The 18,739-nt window shown below is 32.0% G+C and overlaps 2 protein-coding genes across 2 annotated transcripts; both read left to right on the forward strand.

Annotated features, from left to right (window-relative positions):
• LOC109327904 (RING-H2 finger protein ATL34-like) lies at positions 369 to 2,178 on the forward strand. The gene is made up of 2 exons (XM_019561072.1): positions 369 to 824; positions 1,255 to 2,178. The coding sequence occupies exons 1-2, from the start codon at positions 479 to 481 to the stop codon at positions 2,088 to 2,090; spliced, it is 1,182 nt and encodes a 393-aa protein (XP_019416617.1). The 5' UTR covers positions 369 to 478; the 3' UTR covers positions 2,091 to 2,178.
• LOC109327580 (RING-H2 finger protein ATL11-like) lies at positions 11,670 to 13,266 on the forward strand. The gene has a single exon (XM_019560761.1). It carries the CDS (start codon positions 11,933 to 11,935, stop codon positions 13,091 to 13,093), a length of 1,161 nt encoding a protein of 386 aa, XP_019416306.1. The 5' UTR covers positions 11,670 to 11,932; the 3' UTR covers positions 13,094 to 13,266.

Consider the following 18,739-nt stretch of genomic DNA (forward strand, 5'->3'; position numbering starts at 1 on the left):
TGATAGCTGTATAATGATCTCGATAGCTTCGAAAATTCTTTCTTTTCTCTTCGCCTTGGGTTTAATCCATTTCTTTTTTTACCGAATGAATACAAAAGTTTATTAACTATGTTTATGCTCAATGGGAGGAGCCAAATACGGTTGGTTTTTTAAACTCATGAGAAGTCCCAATAAAATAACTTCCAAATAAAAATAATACCAAAACACCTAAATTTCTAGTTTGCCAATGCAAAAGCCCAAGGCTTCATCATAAATATGCTTATTAAACCGTAAAAAAACTCATTTCAATTGTTACCATATAAACTATAAAGTTATATTTTCTTTCGCTTTCACAAAAAAAAGAATAGAAGATGTTAAAAACACATAAAACCAGTTCACAGTTGAGTTAATTTCCTCCTTATGCTACCACTCTCAACTCTCATGTTTTATGAAAGGTTTTGGTGTTACTGTTTCTTGTTAAATGTGTGAGATATGATCAATGAATAAAATTCTACAAATGAGTATCCAAAAGGACCAAATCCAAAAGGAAAATGGTGCTCCTCCCACCAACAATAGTATTCTCATTCACACACTGTGGAAGTTTCATCGTGACTCCCATAACTGGCTTGCATTCTTTCTTCTCTTCATCCAAACCACACTGCTGGTTTCCGCTGAGCCGCTAGCGCCACTTCCAGGACCAATCACCACCAAAAAATCGATGGCAGGTGTTATGACAGTTGTGGCCATTTTGTTCATTATCTCAGGCTTACTTTCTCTATACACTCGCAATTGTTCCAATCGACGAACCCGAATCCGAGGCAGGCTCGACCTTGCTTTTCCAATCGGTAAAGTTTCTTGAACAATTTTTGGATTTAATTGCTCCTCCCGACTGGTTATTCATTAGGTGAATAAGAGAGATTAACATAAAGGTTTTAAAAATAATGTCATAAATTTAACTGTAATAGTCTTTTAAGCATGCAATTCATACGTAATAGATCAGAACGCATGTATACAATTCTGTATTATATATTATAAGGCACATTATTATTGTACGACCTTCTTTATACTATTATATGGTATATGATACCGCAATTCGATAAAATATTGGATAAATGAGAGAAGTTGTCAATTTCATTTTAGAGCACTTACTTTTGACACCATAGATAGGGCTAACATTTTGATCAATACTGAAGTGATAAATTGAAAGGAAAAAAAACAAATGTGTTCTAATAAATATACTGTTTTGATACGCAAATTTGTTGTATTAATATATAGGTAGCTCATGGCGTTCCAGAAGAGAACCATGTGGCCTGAACCCTGAAGTCATTGATAGCTTCCCTACTTTTCTCTACTCCAGCGTAAAAGATATCATGATTGTAAGAGAAACCCTTGCATGTGCAGTGTGCTTGGATGAGTTCAAAGATTCCGATACGTTGCGTTTAATCCCAACATGCAGCCACGTCTTCCACCCTTCTTGCATTGATGTATGGCTTGAATCTCACTCAACTTGCCCTGTTTGTCGCGCAAACCTCGTCCCAAAATCCGAGGATGCTTCATTTGTAACCATTGAGTTTCCAAATAACCAGGAACAACAACAGCAACGGCAACTGAATGATGCCGTTGGAGACGTTGTAGATGATGACGTGGAATACCCCAAGGAGAATCTGCTGAACCGAATACCTCGCTCACGTTCGACCGGGTTTTTATTTGATATGTTTCGACGGTCTGACTCGACCGGTCACTCGACGGTGATTGAACCGGGTGAGAATTGTGATAGGTTTACTCTGAGGTTACCAGATGAAATGAGAAAAAAGTTAGTGAACTCAACGCTGAAACGCACAAATAGTTGCATGAGTTTCAGGAGAATGAGCAGTGGGAGGAAGGGTTTTAGAACAAGAAGCATGGGTAGGAACTGTTTGCAGTGCCAGCACGAGCGGTTTTGCAGTGAAGAGGAGCATTGGGGTTTAACAATAACGACGCCGTTTTTTAATAAAAATAGTTCGGGTGATTCAGTGAGAAAATCACCTTCTGTTCAATGTTCAGAATGTTCAAATCATGTTTTTGTTGAGCGATCCTCTGATGGAATAAGCCCTGGACTCCATGCCTTTTAGGTAATCAAGTTAACTCCAATTGCATTAGAACATGGTAGATGAACGGTGCATTTTATGAGTTTACATATAGAAATTAAGATCTAAGAATATGCATTGCGCTATATTATTTGGCATTGGTTTTAAATGAAAGGGTAAAATTGACGGTTGTATATATTTAAGTACATTCACATATTTGAATTTTAGTAAAATTATACAACTTATTCATTTTATTTAAACCTATTTAAATCACTCATAATTATATATACACATTATAAAGACAAATCTAAATAACATGATTATTATGAAAGTTCATATAGTATAAAAGTAATGCATATTCATTATTTTTATTAGTTAAAATATACTATGAGAGTAATTTAACTATATCCTTAGAATTATTGATACAATTTTTAACTATTTGATTTTCTCTTCACAATATATAATATTTTTGTTTAACTTAATTACATTTATTACCATTTTTTATTTAAGAAATATTACACTTATCTATTCTACTACATGTGTACTCCATGTGATGTAGCTAGGTATCTAATTAGGGGCTGAATCGTGTAGGTTAAAAAAAGTTAGAGGTTATTTTAGTAATTTCATTAAAAGTTGATGTTAATATAATTTACTCATTTAAGCATCTATAAAATTATGTTGGGAACTTATTCCAATCATGCTGATTGTAATTTTTTTTAGTTGTTTTAATGGCTTTTGAAAACCTCCAAAACATGATGGACTTCTCTCTGTGTAAAAATTATGATCGACACCAAAGTTAAAGTTTTAAGCTTTTCAGATTTTTTATCTTCTGGCTTATTGAACATGCGGGGGAAAGGATGGGATCACCTATCCCAAAATTAGGGATGTCAATATGGGTATTGAAAGCAGGTCAACCCACATTGCCCGTAACAAAATGCGGGCAGAGCATGGTATTTTTACCTGTTAGCCTATATTGCCCGACCCTTTTGCCTACTTTATTAGCGGGCATTTTAAACGGGCTCCGCGGGCTGCCCGCATGCATTACATTCAACCCTTTAAAATTTTAATTATGGCCTAGTGGCCTAAACTCCTTTACATTATTACATATTTATATATTTACATTTCCAATTTCTTTTATTTCACTCACCCACAGCCACAAGGAGTCAGTGACCGTGTTCTACAAAATGCCTGCGGGCTGCCCGTTAGCCCGTTTTAAAATGGGCAGGCAGGGCATGACTTTTTGTCCATTAACCAATTGCGGGCATGCCCGACCCGCTTAAATTATTGCGGACATTTGCAGACGCGGGCTAAACAGGTCGGGCGGCCCGTTTTTCCATGCCTACCCAAAATGGTGTCCCCAATCATGTCCCACACTATTTATGTTTAAACATATAGATTTAATATTTTATTTTTATAAAATAAAATTAAAATAAAGTGTTATTTTTATTTGTTGGCAATGAGTGATTGGATTGGGACACATGAACAGGAACTCCAAAGGACAGAAGATCCGATTCCCTTGGGAAATGTCACATTAATGCACTATTAACAACGACTTTTGGATGTGAAATGATTTTTTTTTTAAATCCTACAAAAGATGGAGGAGGCACTTACAAATTATATATAAACCTTTTATACATTCTAAGGAATGTGCCCAAAACATACAATATATTTTGTTGTATGTGAAAACTCACACAATCAAAACCACATACAATCACCCCATCAAACAGGCAGGCCATTGTGGTCAAATTGTCACATTCTGGTTAGCTAATGTTGACACAAGGCATACCACCCACTCAGTTTAATTATTGGTTCGTTCATTAAGCTGTCTATGAAATCGATCTTGGGAAACCCCAAAGGTTTGTGAGATCATGGACCCTACTTTTTTTATTTTCAACTGGGAAATTTTTTAACAGTATAATATTTATATATTATAATATAAATATATATAGACCGTCAGTGTATTATTCATTATTAATTATTTATTTTACTTTTATTTAAAAAAAAGTCAATAATAATTAAAAATAAATGTTAAATGATGCAGTAACAATGTCAAAATCACTAGATACATCGTTTTTTCATGTTTTTTGAAAACCCTCGTGTTAATTTCCTCTATTTCTCATCCTTCTTCATACCCTTTCAACCTAGTTATATTCTCATAACTAGAGTTGTCAAAATGGGTCAACCTGATTAGACTGATCCGCTAAAATCTAAATATTTATAGGGCTTGAAGGTTCTATAATTGATATTTTTTATTGAATCCAGACTTTTTAACTCGACCGGACTATATTAAAATTGGGTTCGGGGCAGACTTACCCGTTTGGGATAGAGTTACCCATTTTTCTTTTTCCTTCACTGTTTGGAGACCGGCCATGTGTCTCAAAAAAAAGATATGCTTTGAATTTCAAAACAAAATATAAGAAAGTTGATTATGGTGAGAAGTTGACAATAGAAATTGAAATATATTGAGTCATGACAACCAAGCACATAGATATCTTTTCCGGTTTCCACCTTTAAACTTCTATGTTGCTAACTGGCATGAATTTTCTTTCATTTATCCATCCATTTCCTCTAACAGTATAAATATACATTTGAAGCAATAGATAAGATAATTAATATACATTCTTAATTTTATTCTATCCCAACGGTGATCAAGAGACAATTGATACGCTTCCCTCTAATACTTGTCTATCCAATGGCATTGCACTATTTTCTTAGAATTGGGAGAATCCTTTGAACATATATATAAAGTAATTCAATACAAGAAGGACTAAAGGTCAGGCTTTTGAAGATTTATCATAACATAATTGTTTAAAACCAAAACAAAACACCATATCTAGATTAACTAAACAGGACACCAGTTTAACGTAATATATATGTTAATAGATTAATAAGTTAAATTTAAATAATTATTTTTTAATATAGCAGACCGGTCTACCACAACCCGCAACCCGCTTAGGGCGGGTTTAGACTATACTTTGACATACAAAAATTGTACCCATAATTTGTAAGATTGAGATTGCAACTAAGAGGGGATGATAAATTAGTTGACTTAAAATAATGACCAATTTTTCTGCAAAATTGAGAGTTAAAGTGCAGCAAAAAATATATGTAGAAAATTAGAAAGTAAAATCAAAGAGATAAAGGAGAAGATAATATATAAGGATTTTTATATTGGTCTACCTTCTTGTCTACCGAAGGCTACGTTCAGTACTGTTACAGCACAAGAGATTTTTTCACTAAATTTTATGAGTTGCAATTACAATATCTCACTCCGAGATCTTTATGTACCTTACACACTCCTTAATCATTATTCACATTTGGAAAACACATTTGGAAAACACATTTCCAAGTGATTCCAATCCCCTTTCTTATCACACCCCATGAAACAAAGTATTCTACAATAATAATGAAGAATGTTCAACAATGGCGGAATTGTCTTTACAAGTATGAAAGTGATGTAACTTGCAATCCAATCAACTCTTTGTATACTTAGTAATAATGCTCTTTATAAGTTTGTAAACTTGAAATACTTTCACTTTAAGCAACTTCAGAAAAATCAACTTTGAAAGTTTAAGAACTTGTTGCAAAAAGTGCATAAAATAATTTCAGAATATGTGTAAGAGCTTTTGAAATTTGTATAAGAGTTGTCTATATGTTGTGTGTTGTGATTGTGAGTTTCAATGCCTTTATATAGGCTTTCCAATCAGCCAAAATGTCTCTTTGAAATGATAGAAATTGATTGGAATGAAAACATGTCTATAAAGTTGAAACTCATTCACTTTGAATTTGAAAATCTGATGCAACAACTCTCAATAATCGATTATAACATTGAGTAATCGATTACTCAAATATTATGTCCCCTGATCATTTATTTTCAAATTAGAGTAATCGATTACAGCAAGTTGAGTAATCAATTACTCAACTTTAATAACACTGGTAATCTGTTACTCAAAGACAATAATGGATTACTCTGATCAGTTTTAAGTTGGATAACTCTTTTCTCATACTCGTAACCTGTTACTTAGATGAAGTAATCCGTTACACAATATTTTTGAAAATTGTTTTAAGTATTTTAAAGTGTTTCAATTTTCTTTTCAAAATAGTTTGAGCATTACTATTATTATATAATCAAGAGTATAGGATTGAAGTACCTATTTTAGACTTAAACTAAAAGTCTTGAATATCTTGAAGCTTGAATCTTCATTGTCTTCATAGGTATTCTTCCTTTTCTTATTTTTGGTGACGTTGGTGTCTTCATCAAAACCGTGTCAAGGTCACGAGCAAAGATTTTCTTCACAATCTCCCCCTTTTTGATGATGACAAACCAATATCTTCTTAACAGTGTAGTTTTCTGAGAGCATCATACTTTGTGATATTCTTGACTTGTCTTAAGTATGCTTCCCCTATATAGTATGCTTCCCCTTTCATTTGGAGTCGTGTGTCTGAAATAATTTTGACAGAAAATACACTCTCCCAACTTTTCTCCCCCTTTTGACTTCATCAAAAAGTAGAAAAGCCAAGAGTTTTCCAGCACAATATATATAACGTACATGCAACAAGATATATATCTCATACATATAATAATATGGATATCAAGATATAACGGAATTTGAGAAATATCATAAAAGTAAAAAGATGTTCAAGCATTAAAAATGCAAACAACATAATAGAAATTTGTCCAAAACTAGGAGAAATTAACATTACAGCCAGAAAATCCTAACAACCGATAAAGTCTAAGACTCAGGCTCATAATTGTCTTCATCAACGTCCATGCTACTCAGCTTAAAAGAGAGACGATGAAGTTCAAAATGGATTTGTTGACTCTGAGTATCAAAAGCATCCATCCAGTTAGTGATGTAGCCTCGAAGATAAATCAAATCATCCATAATCATCTGATTTGAAGGCATGACAACAGTTGAAGAAGATTTAGCATAAAACTCAGAAGGTTGAGGTTCAGAAGGATTAGTAGGGGTAGGTTCTGGTTCAGGAGCCAGAGGTCTGTCTTTCTTATGCTTGTAGGTCCGGTCACGAAGATCAAATGTGAATCCCATTTTGTGAATTACATCCACATCAATAAGGCTTTCATGAGGGTTAAGTAGGACCTTAGCTTCTCCAGCACTAGAAACACCGAAATGCTTAAGGATTTTTGTTATGAAGATTGCATATGGCAAAGGGCTTTGAGTTCCTCTTACAGACCACATTTGTCTCATTATCATCAAAGTCCAATTGATTTTCAGATTAAATTTCACAGCATACATAAATTGGAGTTCTATGTCACTTATTTGAGAGTGGTTTGAAATTTTTGGTAAGATGACATAGCTCAGAAAATAATGAAGTAAACGGTCTTCTAGTTTGAGATGTCCAGCAGATAGGATATTTCTATTTTTAACAGTTTCACCATAACCTTGTTGCTTAAGCGTTTCCATTTCCTCTTCGGTAATTCTACACAGAGAATAATAAAAAAAACAAATTCGATCATAATTTTGCCATTCGCATACAAGGCTGAAACCTGCAATGCTCCCCTCATAGCGTTTCAATGTCTTTATATAGACTTTCCAATCAGCCAAAATGTCTATTTGAAAGTGTAGGAATTGATTGGAATGAAAACATGTCTTTTGGGTTGAAACTCATTCACTTTAAATTTGAAAATCTGATGCAACATCTCTCAGTAATCGATTACAGCAAGTTGAGTAATTAGTTACTCAACTTTAATAACACTAGTAATCTGTTACTCAAAGACAGTAATGAAATACTCTAATCAGTTTTAAGTTGGATAACTCTTTTCTTACACTCGTAACCTGTTACTTAGATGATGACAAACCAATATCTTCTTAACAGTGTAGTTTTCTGAGAGCAGCATATTTTGTGATATTCTTGACTTGTCTTTAGTATGTTCCCCCTATATTGTATGCTCCCTTTTTATTGTCTTCATAGGTATTCTTCTTTTTCTTCTTTGTGATAGAGTGTAATATATGTGAACTGACAGTGTAAAGATTTATACACAGTCAATGTATCATTCACCCTTCATTTGGAATACTTTTTTTAAGGAGTCAATTATTTTTGAAAATAAATGGTGAATGATGCAGTAACAGTGTGAAAAAACTTTTATACTATTATTGTATACATCATTCTCTCATTGTGATATTCTTATTTTATGAATTTTTTTCTTAAATAAGAATAAGAAAAAGAACAAAAAAACGTAGATGTTTGGTTAAAAATAGTTAAATTGTGAGACCCAAATAAAAATAGGAATGATATTTATCATTTTGGAAAAAAATAAATGTTATACTTATTTCATAAGGATAAAGATATTATTTGATATTGAAGATGCTCTAAAATCACTTGTTACAATTCCAACATTAATTAGTCCGAAGTGCAAAATTTAAAGACAAATCACTTTTTAACTAATGATTATCCGAACAAAATTATAAATTCCAACAAATTAGTATGAAATGTATACATTAAGAAGATGAAAGTTGTAAATGCATTTATTCTTCATATTATTTTATTTCCTTATTCATTACTCTTCCTTATGAATAAAGGGTATGTGTTTATTTTTCCTTCTGAATAATCAAAGTGATTTGAATTGGGTAATCCCAAATTTAGTCTAAATTTTGATTAACGAGGCCGAGCAGCTCAGATCTGTTACATGTGACTTATGGTTGAACCAGGGGTCCAAGCTAAATTTTATACAACTCATTCTCTATCCATCCAAAAATAAGCAAAGCATTTTTTATTGAATATAATTGTTCGATAAAATGGAAGACAAGTTGAATTTGTGTGCTGCGATCTTGTAAGTGATCAGAACTTCGGTTGCGTATACTTGTATTGTTAATTTGAGGATTTAATTTGGAAACTGCGTGGGAGAGGCTCATTTGTCTGACGGGTATCTTATATTCTTATTCAAACTTGAAATAGAGTTTTAACGCAAACCACTCTTAAATATTAAATATAGCATTCATTACAAAATTAAAAGGGTTGAATTACTTGATCAGATGGGGATTGAAAAGGACATGTAAATTAGATAAGCAGTGAAAACCTGTAATGATAATGGAAATATTATCCTTTCCTTGCTTATAATGGTACCGGAGCTATTTTTATGTTTTCAGGTCAAGCAAAACGTCACCCTAAGTTTGCACTAGCTCTATGTCTATTTATTTTTACTTTCAATTCATTTTTATCCCTTTGTCTTATTTATAAATTCAATAGTTGACTTTTATTTAATATTTCATTAATTCTGTAATTAGTGGATAAAGTCAATGACGAACAGAAAAATATATATTATGACAAATATTATAAACATTTTGTAAATCAAAACCTTTATTATATTTTTAAGCAGTAATTTTTATACAAAAGGAAAAAATAAATAAGAGGGAATATAATACTATATTAAATTATAAGTTTTGTAAATAGTTGAGTTTAAGGATTAGAAAAGTAAAATCTAAAATATAAATACAAATGGTGAATGATATAATAATTCTACTTAAGTCATATACTTATATTGTGTAGTTATTATATTTTTTCCCGGATAAGGTTTTATGACTGAGGGGAAACCTTCCTAATAATATTATATATATATTTAAATTTAAGGACCTGATGAAAAAACTTCTTAATTAAATAACTCATACCCTTCTATTTGACTTTCTTTTTTCATATTATTAAAAATAAAACTCTAAATCTATACATTCAGATAGGGGTTATGTTTAATTAGTTTTTAGGCAAAAAAAATCATTCAATATGAAGAGATAAATAACATGTAGTCTGATTCAATTTGCTTAAATTACATTAAAAAGTACGATCCAAATTTTATATGCAATTTTGATCAAATTTAGTACAATATTTAAATAAAAAATAGCAAATGTAACTCATTTTCAAAATGTCTAGTTCACATAAAAACATATCAGTTTCAAAATAATAAGTTTAATACAGATTTAAAATGTCAAATTCACATAAAAATTTAAGAAATCTACTCTAAGACTCATATTATCAAGTGTGTTACACATTTAGTTAAACATTAATAATATTCATTCGAAATAGAAATAAAAAGGACAACAAAAACAAAATAAAATAAAATAAAAAGAATTGAAAAATAAAACGGCAGGAACACCACAAGTAACACAATATCATGATTTTTAGAGTAAATTATACTATCACTCATGAATTTTAGTGAAATCACATAAATCACCTCTTACTTTTTTTCACATATGTAAATCTCCTAACTTTTATACTTTTATTACACTAACTACCCCTCCATGAAAAATAAATGTATCTTTATGTGATAAATGCAATTAAGTTAAACAAAATATGATATATTATGAAGACAAATCCAAATAATATACAAACTAATGTATCTTTATTATTTTTTGTTATAAAATGCATCAACAATTCCAAAGAGATATTGTTTAAATTGCTCTTATACTATATCGTAAAAAACAAAAAATAATAAAGAGATATTGACTCATATATTATTTGGATTTGTCTCCATAATATATCATGTTTTGTTTAACTAAATTGCGTTTATCACATTTCTGTTTAAAAGATTACTCTTATTTAACATACAATGGTGATTAGTGTACTGAAAATATAAAAATTAGGAGAAGTTGTGTATGTATAAAAAAGTAAAGGGTAATTTGTGTAATTTCAATAAAACTCAGAGGTATCACTATAAAAAAATTATCATAAGGAAGTATTAACTAATAAGTAACAATACTTTAACAAATAGAAAATGTGAAAAGTGGATGTGTTAGATTATTAATTGCAAAGTTAATTAAAATTAGAAATGAAATATTTTTTATTTTTGTGTATATGTAATTGAAAATTATATTATGACATCTCTTTCATTTAAAAATATTTTATTTTCATTAAGTTAAATAAAAAAGAAAAATATAAACAAAATGATATTTACTTAAAGTTACAATCTATTCCTTTTTCATCTTAAAAAGGAAACAAGTTGCCTTGTGCTGTTGGCAAAGTTACAATCTCTTAAATTTTTACTAATAATATAAAAGTTTTTTCAAATTTTTTATAATATCTTATATCATCTATTATTTATATTAATATTTATTGACTCTAATAAAAACAATATAGATAAATAACAAATGGTTTTAGAACAGTGTGAAAATTCTATACCATAAGTATCAAACATTTTTATCCCAAATTCAATCATTCTTTTTTTAGTAAATATTTCAATGACAAACTATTGAAAAGTTAAATACAATTGTTAAATACATTAGTGATTTATATATTAAGTGAAAACTAAGAGAATGTTTTGGATATCTATACATATTTTTAAATGTGAATATTTTTTTTCGTAGTGTATCTCCAATTTATATGCAATGAACTATTTATTTCGAAGTTCGTGGTTGCTCATTCAAATAAATGTCACTTAAATAAATTAAATCATTATTATATTGAAATTTAGTGAAGTCTTATACCACTAAAACGACATCTTGTTAGTTATATAAGAAAATATGAGTAAGAATATGATTCACTATTTTATATATAGATTATTATTAATCTAAATAAATATATGATATTTACTTATTTAGATCTAAAGAGGAGAAAAAATCATATAAAGTTATAAACCTATTCAAACAAGTGAATAAGAATTTAAGAACTCCATCTGTCACCGTTTTTCTCTCTCTTAATTCACAAGTTGTCCCCACGGCCACCCCATTAAAAAAAAGCGCCGAAGTGTGGTGCCTTATGTAATTGTTTGTGCATATCTTTTGCTCATACCTTGCTTCACTTAACAACCAAATCATCATTAATATTATGAAAAAAGAACATGAGAGCAATCAGTGGCCACCTACTCTTAATCATCAACGATAGAACCACCAAAATTCTTTGCTTGTTTACACAGCAAACAAACCCACCTGAACTCTGATATGATCCAATTCAAATCTTCAGCTATGTCCACTCACACAGACTCTTCTCCCATTCCTTCCATTACCACACTACCACTCAACCTCCACTTCAATCTTCATCATGTTCTTCCTCTACTATTACTACTTTTTATTCTTATACAGTTTCCACCGCCGGCAACCGCACAGTTACCAAACACACTGACACCTCCTCCACCTGACAATACTATTTCCAATGTCCAGTTCAATAAATCTATGGTCATGGCCCTCGTGATCCTGGTCGTTGTGTTCGTACTATTGGGTTTCGTTTCTGTCTACACTCGCCAGTGCACAGAGCGAAGAATGAGAGGAAGACACGACCTTTCGATCCCAATTATCGGAAGTAACCACCGGCCACGTGGCCTAGACCGGGAGATAATTGAAACCTTCCCAACCTTCATATACTCCACCGTGAAGAGCCTCAAGATAGGAATGGCCACGCTAGAATGCGCCGTGTGCTTAAACGAGTTTCAAGACGATGAAAAACTGCGTTTGATCCCAGTTTGTAACCACGTGTTTCACGCTGAATGCATCGATGCTTGGTTAGTTAATCACTCCACATGCCCTGTTTGTCGCGCCAACCTTGTTTCCACACCAAGCGAAGTTGTTCCCTTTATGACGATTCAACTTCCGGATCAAACCGACCCGGAACCGGACCCGGTCCACGTTGATGAATTCAGTGGAAGACAAGGTACAGTGATGAAGGAGTCTCCGAAGTTGAGTAATAACAATTCGGTTAATCAGAACCGTCCACGTAGATCAAGGTCAACTGGGTTTAGATTCACGAATTTGCTTCCACGCTCTCACTCGCTGGTTCAACGCGGTGAGAATTTGGAGAGGTTCACGTTGAGGTTGCCGGAGGAGGTGAGGAATCAATTGGTGACGTCAACGCTTAGCCGCACGAAGAGTTTAGGCGTAGCTTTCACACCCGAGAGTAGTGAGAGGAGGGGTTATAGGACACGAAGTGTTGGCAGTGGCTGTGGGAGGAACAATCTCGAGCGGTTGGACCAGTCGGATCGGAGAATGTTTCGTTGGATGAGTAGAGCGGGTTCCAACATATCAAAGAAGGTTACTGAGTTTAATAAAGATGACGTGGGAGAACGATCATCGGACCGGCTATTTTCTGGAAAGGAAAATGATATGTGAACTTGGCTTTTAAGTTAGGTGGATAGAGGTGGTGAGATAATTGCTTTTATACATTTTATTCTTATTTTGTACAATTTATTAGATTATGTTTTAGTTAATCAGTGAATGAGTGGATAGTATAAAAATATGGCGAGATAATTGTTTTGCTTTCATTTCACACAGGGTATTGTTATTTTTACGATAAAAGGTTTCATACAGTTGTGTATTTTTCCTTTTTAATTCTTTTTTAAAATCCCTTTTTAATTCTTTTTAAGATATCCATTTGCAGTTTTAGAAGAATTTTGGTTGCCAAGTGTTGCAGAGAGGGAGATGGAGATCACAAGTCCAAACATATCACATGTCTCAAATAATATTTCATTTCATGTCTTAAAACAATAAGATTGCTTCATCTTATTACCTTTTGCTTTTAAATTTTTATTTTATCCACGTGTTAATATATGATTGACTTGTGACATAAAATGGGATACAATTGAAGACAAGTGATCTCCATACGTAATGATGTATTTACTTTGTGTGTCAATGACATGAAGGTTTTCTAGTGTTTTAGTGTCATGGCTTGTATAATTTCCATGAGTTAATTAGGTCTAACGGAAATGAGTATGTTTTACCTATACTAGATGCAGAAAGAGTCTTCATAAGACGAGACAAGGCATATACATCATCTAACTCTTCATCAAAACCATTACTAGAGTCCTCCCAAATCATGTGTCTGCTGCACCCTATTTATATGAGAGTTCATTATCTAACAACTCGAGTGTAGGGAGTATCATGGTGCTATCTTGTTCTTCAAGTTTAAGCAAAATCCCAAATTAGATGACCCGAAGTCACCCTAAGACAATCTTTAAGCTCATATCCCACATGTTCGGCTTTTAATTGAGCCTCATGATAAGGGCATTGGAGTTGCCCCTTAGATAGTACTACCCTTTGAGTTGGGTTCTCAACTCAATAATAACAACATCTGAAGTCTAAAGGACTTGTTATGATGGATTCACTTGGAAAATGGAGATTTCTAAAAGTGAGTATAACATTCATTGAAACTTGTGGCTACTACAAGAGATTCACAAGTTGATGGAACATAATTGATCGACCTCCCTCTTGTGAACATGGTAAAATAAAGTCAATTTTGAAGAGAGAGATAAATTGGGAAGGTTTTGGTCGATGTATTAATGGGATATTTCAAAATCAATAAGCAATAAAGGAAATAATCCAATAACTATTTGAATAGTGCCTAGTAAAATGAGGGAGGAGATGTGAGAATTACTTCCAACATGTCTCATTTATAAAAATATATTATATGAGGCGAAAGACTTACATTTGATCGATGACGAAGTGATATATTTTAGTCAATAACAACATAAAATAAGTTATTATTTCATTCTGATATAATATTAATGTATCATTTCAAAACTAATTAAAAGAATGAGGTGAGCCAGCTGTACTTACTTCCTAATAGGATGAACCTTCGGTATATGTACATAATACAAAAAGAAATTTAAAATTTGTTTATTACTTAGAATTTTATATTCTCCTTTTTGTGTCAAAATTTATTAATTAAATTATTTTAATTAGTTTTATTTAATAAATTTGATAGCCTAATGTATGGGATTTCTATTTAATAGGTTTTGAGGATGATAAGTACATACTATCATATCCTTGTAACTGAAGAATTTATTCATAGAATTTTTTACTTGTAAATTATAAGACAAACAACTTTATTATTACATTAAGACACATCCAAATACTTAATGTCATAGAAATAACCTATTCCCTTATAAAGATGGGGCTACATATATATATACTATTCTCAAATTTCACTATAGTATAATACAGTAAACCGCCCTTTTGAAGATGTCATGCATTTAGACAAAGCGAATCACCAATTTTAATTACAATCAATTCATCAATAATTATTAAAGTTTCTCCATTGTATTTTTTATAGGAAAAAATAGGATTCATGAGATAATAAAGTCTTAGATTACAAAAAATCTATTTACCCTACTTAAATAGTCTTATAATTATTATGTTATAAGAAAAATATGTAGTCAACTAGTCTTAAAACAATAACATTATTAATACAAATAGTTTGAAGTCTATTATTTACGAACGGACCATATTTGAGATCTAAAGCCATTGTTTTAGCGATCTTATGATTGGCCCACTCTTGCACAAATGGTGTGTTTTTACTAGACAATAGTTAATCTCACTTTAAATTCTTGTAGGGGTTAATACTTTATCCTAACATGACAATAATGAATTTAAAAGAGTAAATTGTAGTGGAAAATTATGGATTGGAGAACTAATTATCTTATTTTTCTAATGTACACTTGCCTCAGAGATTAACATGTATAAATACGTGTTGATTGTTTTCATAGATTTAAGTCACTAAGTATGATATGATGAATGATATCATTACAATTAATTAACGAATTTGCAAATCGCCTTAGTTTAACTCCATACCCTTCACATAAGTTAACACAAAGGTAAACAAAAATCATCATTTTGGATTAAAGGTAAATATAAAGGTGCAATTATATTTTGGTTTTAGTAGATCTCTAATTCAATTTTATACTTGGAGTGCTATTATTATTGTTGTTTTGTTAGATTGGATTTTAGTGGATCTCTTTTGAACCATGTAATATTTTTATCATCTCATTTTCGAGAATTGTATATTTATTTTTTCCTATTTGTAATTTTTGTTCTTTTTAATAAAATTTTCACTTAACAAAAAAAATAACTATTTTAACAATAGTCTCAAACACGTGTAGACAAAGATGTGAGCACTCAAGCTTTTCTGCATGAGTATGCTTATCAATAAATAAATTGTTTTCAAATAATGTTGTACTCTATTTCTTACAGCCCTAAATAAATCTATAGCATCTACCTTTGTCATTAAAAATATTGTCCCATGCCTTAAAAAAAATTGTGTCATGTTGATGTTAATTTTTTTGCAAAAGTACCTGATCATGTTTGTCTTTCCCTTTTCATGCATCTTGGCTTTCTATTGTTGGAATTTCTGACAATTTATGGGTCACAAATATAATTCTATAATTGTGTTATGGCCATTATGTAATTAGCCAAAATATAAAATGATCTTAAGTAATTAATTTGGTGGCTAAGGGCATATGTGTCATGAAATAATAATAAGTGTAGATACCTTCAGGCAATTTCTGATTTGATGAAGGGACTGAATCAGAATTATTGCAACTAAAGTAGTAACCACTACGGGGTTACTTTTATGGGTTATGGTCCCCATTTGTAGAGCAACAGGTTTTCAAGTGTAAAGGTGGAGGAGAATAAGGTAGGATGAGAATAGTGTTATCCAGGATAGGATAACACTATCCACTCATCCATAAGGGCTTATAAGGCATAAGGATAAGCCTCCTCCAACTAACCTCAACACAACACTTTTCAGAAACTAAGGTATTCTCTCATTCCCCTCTAGAGAGAACTAAAGGAAAACCATTCGGCGCTCTATCATCTGGAAGATCATCTCACCCTCATACCTTCGAGATTCCGGAAATGGCTCAACAAGGTATGTTCTTCTTCTTCACCATGAACTCATTTGGGGTTTCTTCAGTCTGGACCATGGATGTTCCATTCGGGTGTATGTATGGGCATACACATTAGGTTGTGGGAACAAAGCCATGGTCATAAGGACTTCCGCATTCACTCTATGGATTTCGAATTTCTCCAACATCTATGTCTTCAAATTTGGAATATATTTCGAAGTGACAATCTAAGCAATTTTATAAACGTCTAGAAAAACACTTAGAACCTTGTTTGCAAATGTGTTTTGAAAAACAACAAATAAAAAACATATGAATAATCTTGAATTTAAAACTACTATTTTCAATTTAAATCTAAACTTCCTAAACTTGCATTCACCTTGTCCCAAGCGATCTTCTATTATTCTTGCTTCCACTTATAGATCATGGGTTTCTTACTCTAACAACACGATGAGTTTCAGGTATCAAATTCAACAAGATAGCAAGAGGATCCCAATTTTCAATTGGTAAAATTATAGCAATTCAGCAATTAATTTGGTGATAAACTCACAATATGGCATTTGAGTAACTTATAAAATAATGAGTTTAACACATCTAACTGATTAAATAAATATTAAAAGAGGATGTGGCTTGTGACCATTTCAATGATCTCTTAGCATTGAACGAGACGATTAGTCTCAAGTTGCCCGACAAGTACATGAAAAATAAAGAACATATTTGAAAATACATCACAAAAATTAACACAAATTGATGATAGTTATAGAGGAAGTCATATGACACACAGAGAGGGTGAGAGATTATTGAGAATAAACCAAGTTTAATATCTGTTTTTAATTAGGAAAAAAATTATTTGGACTATCGAGGTACTTTTTTCTAAGCAAAATAGTAGTATATATCTGAATATTTGTGATATGAGTTGTGCTCCAATTCCATATCGACTTTAGGCAATATAGCAACTAAAAACAAACCTTAATACGTTTAATACAAATTATATAAACTGACTATATAAAACACTTACACTAACAATAAATAAACATTAAACTAATATATATTGTAATAATTATTGATTAGAATAAATATAAATTACTTTGGTCACAAATGATAAATGGCTTAATTATTTCGTTAATATGCTGACTAGGATCAAATATGTTGACCAGGGTGATTTGATTAATGAATTGCGATCATACATTTATATTAACTCTTTTCTATTTTGCTTTATAAATGGTCAAATTAAATGAATAATTGTTGGGAGATTTTCATCCATGAGATACATATAAGCTATGAGTCCAATATTCTTGGGAGATCTTCATCCAATATTCTTACATGAGCTAAGTGAAAGAAACATATAAGTACGTTTGACACTACATCTTAACTCAAAACTTTAACTAATCCATTTTTGCCCAATGTGAGACTTCTTCATTCACACTTGGAATACCCAACATCTCCCCATCAAGTGTGAATTCTCTTCGAGTATTGGATAACACTAGAACTCAGCTCTCTATCTACTTCTACTGTCGTTGGCTTATCCTTTCATAAACGGAACACGCTGTCTTGACCTGTCGTCAGGAAGACTTTCGACACAAGGATCCCTCATGGATCTATCGACCACTTGTCGCTTCAATACTCTGTTGAGTCGTCGAACCATCGGCTCTGATATCACCATCTGACCTCATGTATTTGATTTTCCTACCAGTCTAGTTCTTTACCTCTGTCTTCCAAACCTTGAACTTAGCAAAGACTTTTGACTTATGCTTTAGAAAATATACCCAGACCTTGCGGGAAAAATCATCAACGAAGATAACAAAATGCCTAGAACCTCCTAGGGATGGTTCCTGAGTGGGTCCCCATACATCAGTGTGGACATAATCTAGAATGCCCCTAGTCCTGTGTTGGTCAGCCTTGAAACTAACTCGTGTCTGTTTCCCAAGCACACAATACTTGCACACATCTAGCTTGCATTTGCTGACTCCCCTCAACAGTCATCTTTTGCATAGTTTTGTCATGTCATGCACACTCATATGTCCCAAAAGCATGTGCCATACTTTTGTAGCATCATGGTCTGAATCTACTGAGATCTCTTCAACAATTCCAGCAATTCCACCTACAACTGTTCTCCCTAACAACTTGTAAGTGTTCCCTG

This window comes from Lupinus angustifolius, chromosome LG15, assembly GCF_001865875.1.
Source record: "Lupinus angustifolius cultivar Tanjil chromosome LG15, LupAngTanjil_v1.0, whole genome shotgun sequence".
NCBI classification, from domain to species: domain Eukaryota; kingdom Viridiplantae; phylum Streptophyta; class Magnoliopsida; order Fabales; family Fabaceae; genus Lupinus; species Lupinus angustifolius.

Coding starts and splice junctions, on each gene's coding strand:
- LOC109327904 (XM_019561072.1), top strand. CDS start 479: ATGAATAAAATTCTACAAATGAGTATCCAAAAGGACCAAATCCAAAAG. Junction 825..1,254: donor CGACCTTGCTTTTCCAATCG/GTAAAGTTTCTT, acceptor ATTAATATATAG/GTAGCTCATGGCGTTCCAGA.
- LOC109327580 (XM_019560761.1), top strand. CDS start 11,933: ATGATCCAATTCAAATCTTCAGCTATGTCCACTCACACAGACTCTTCT.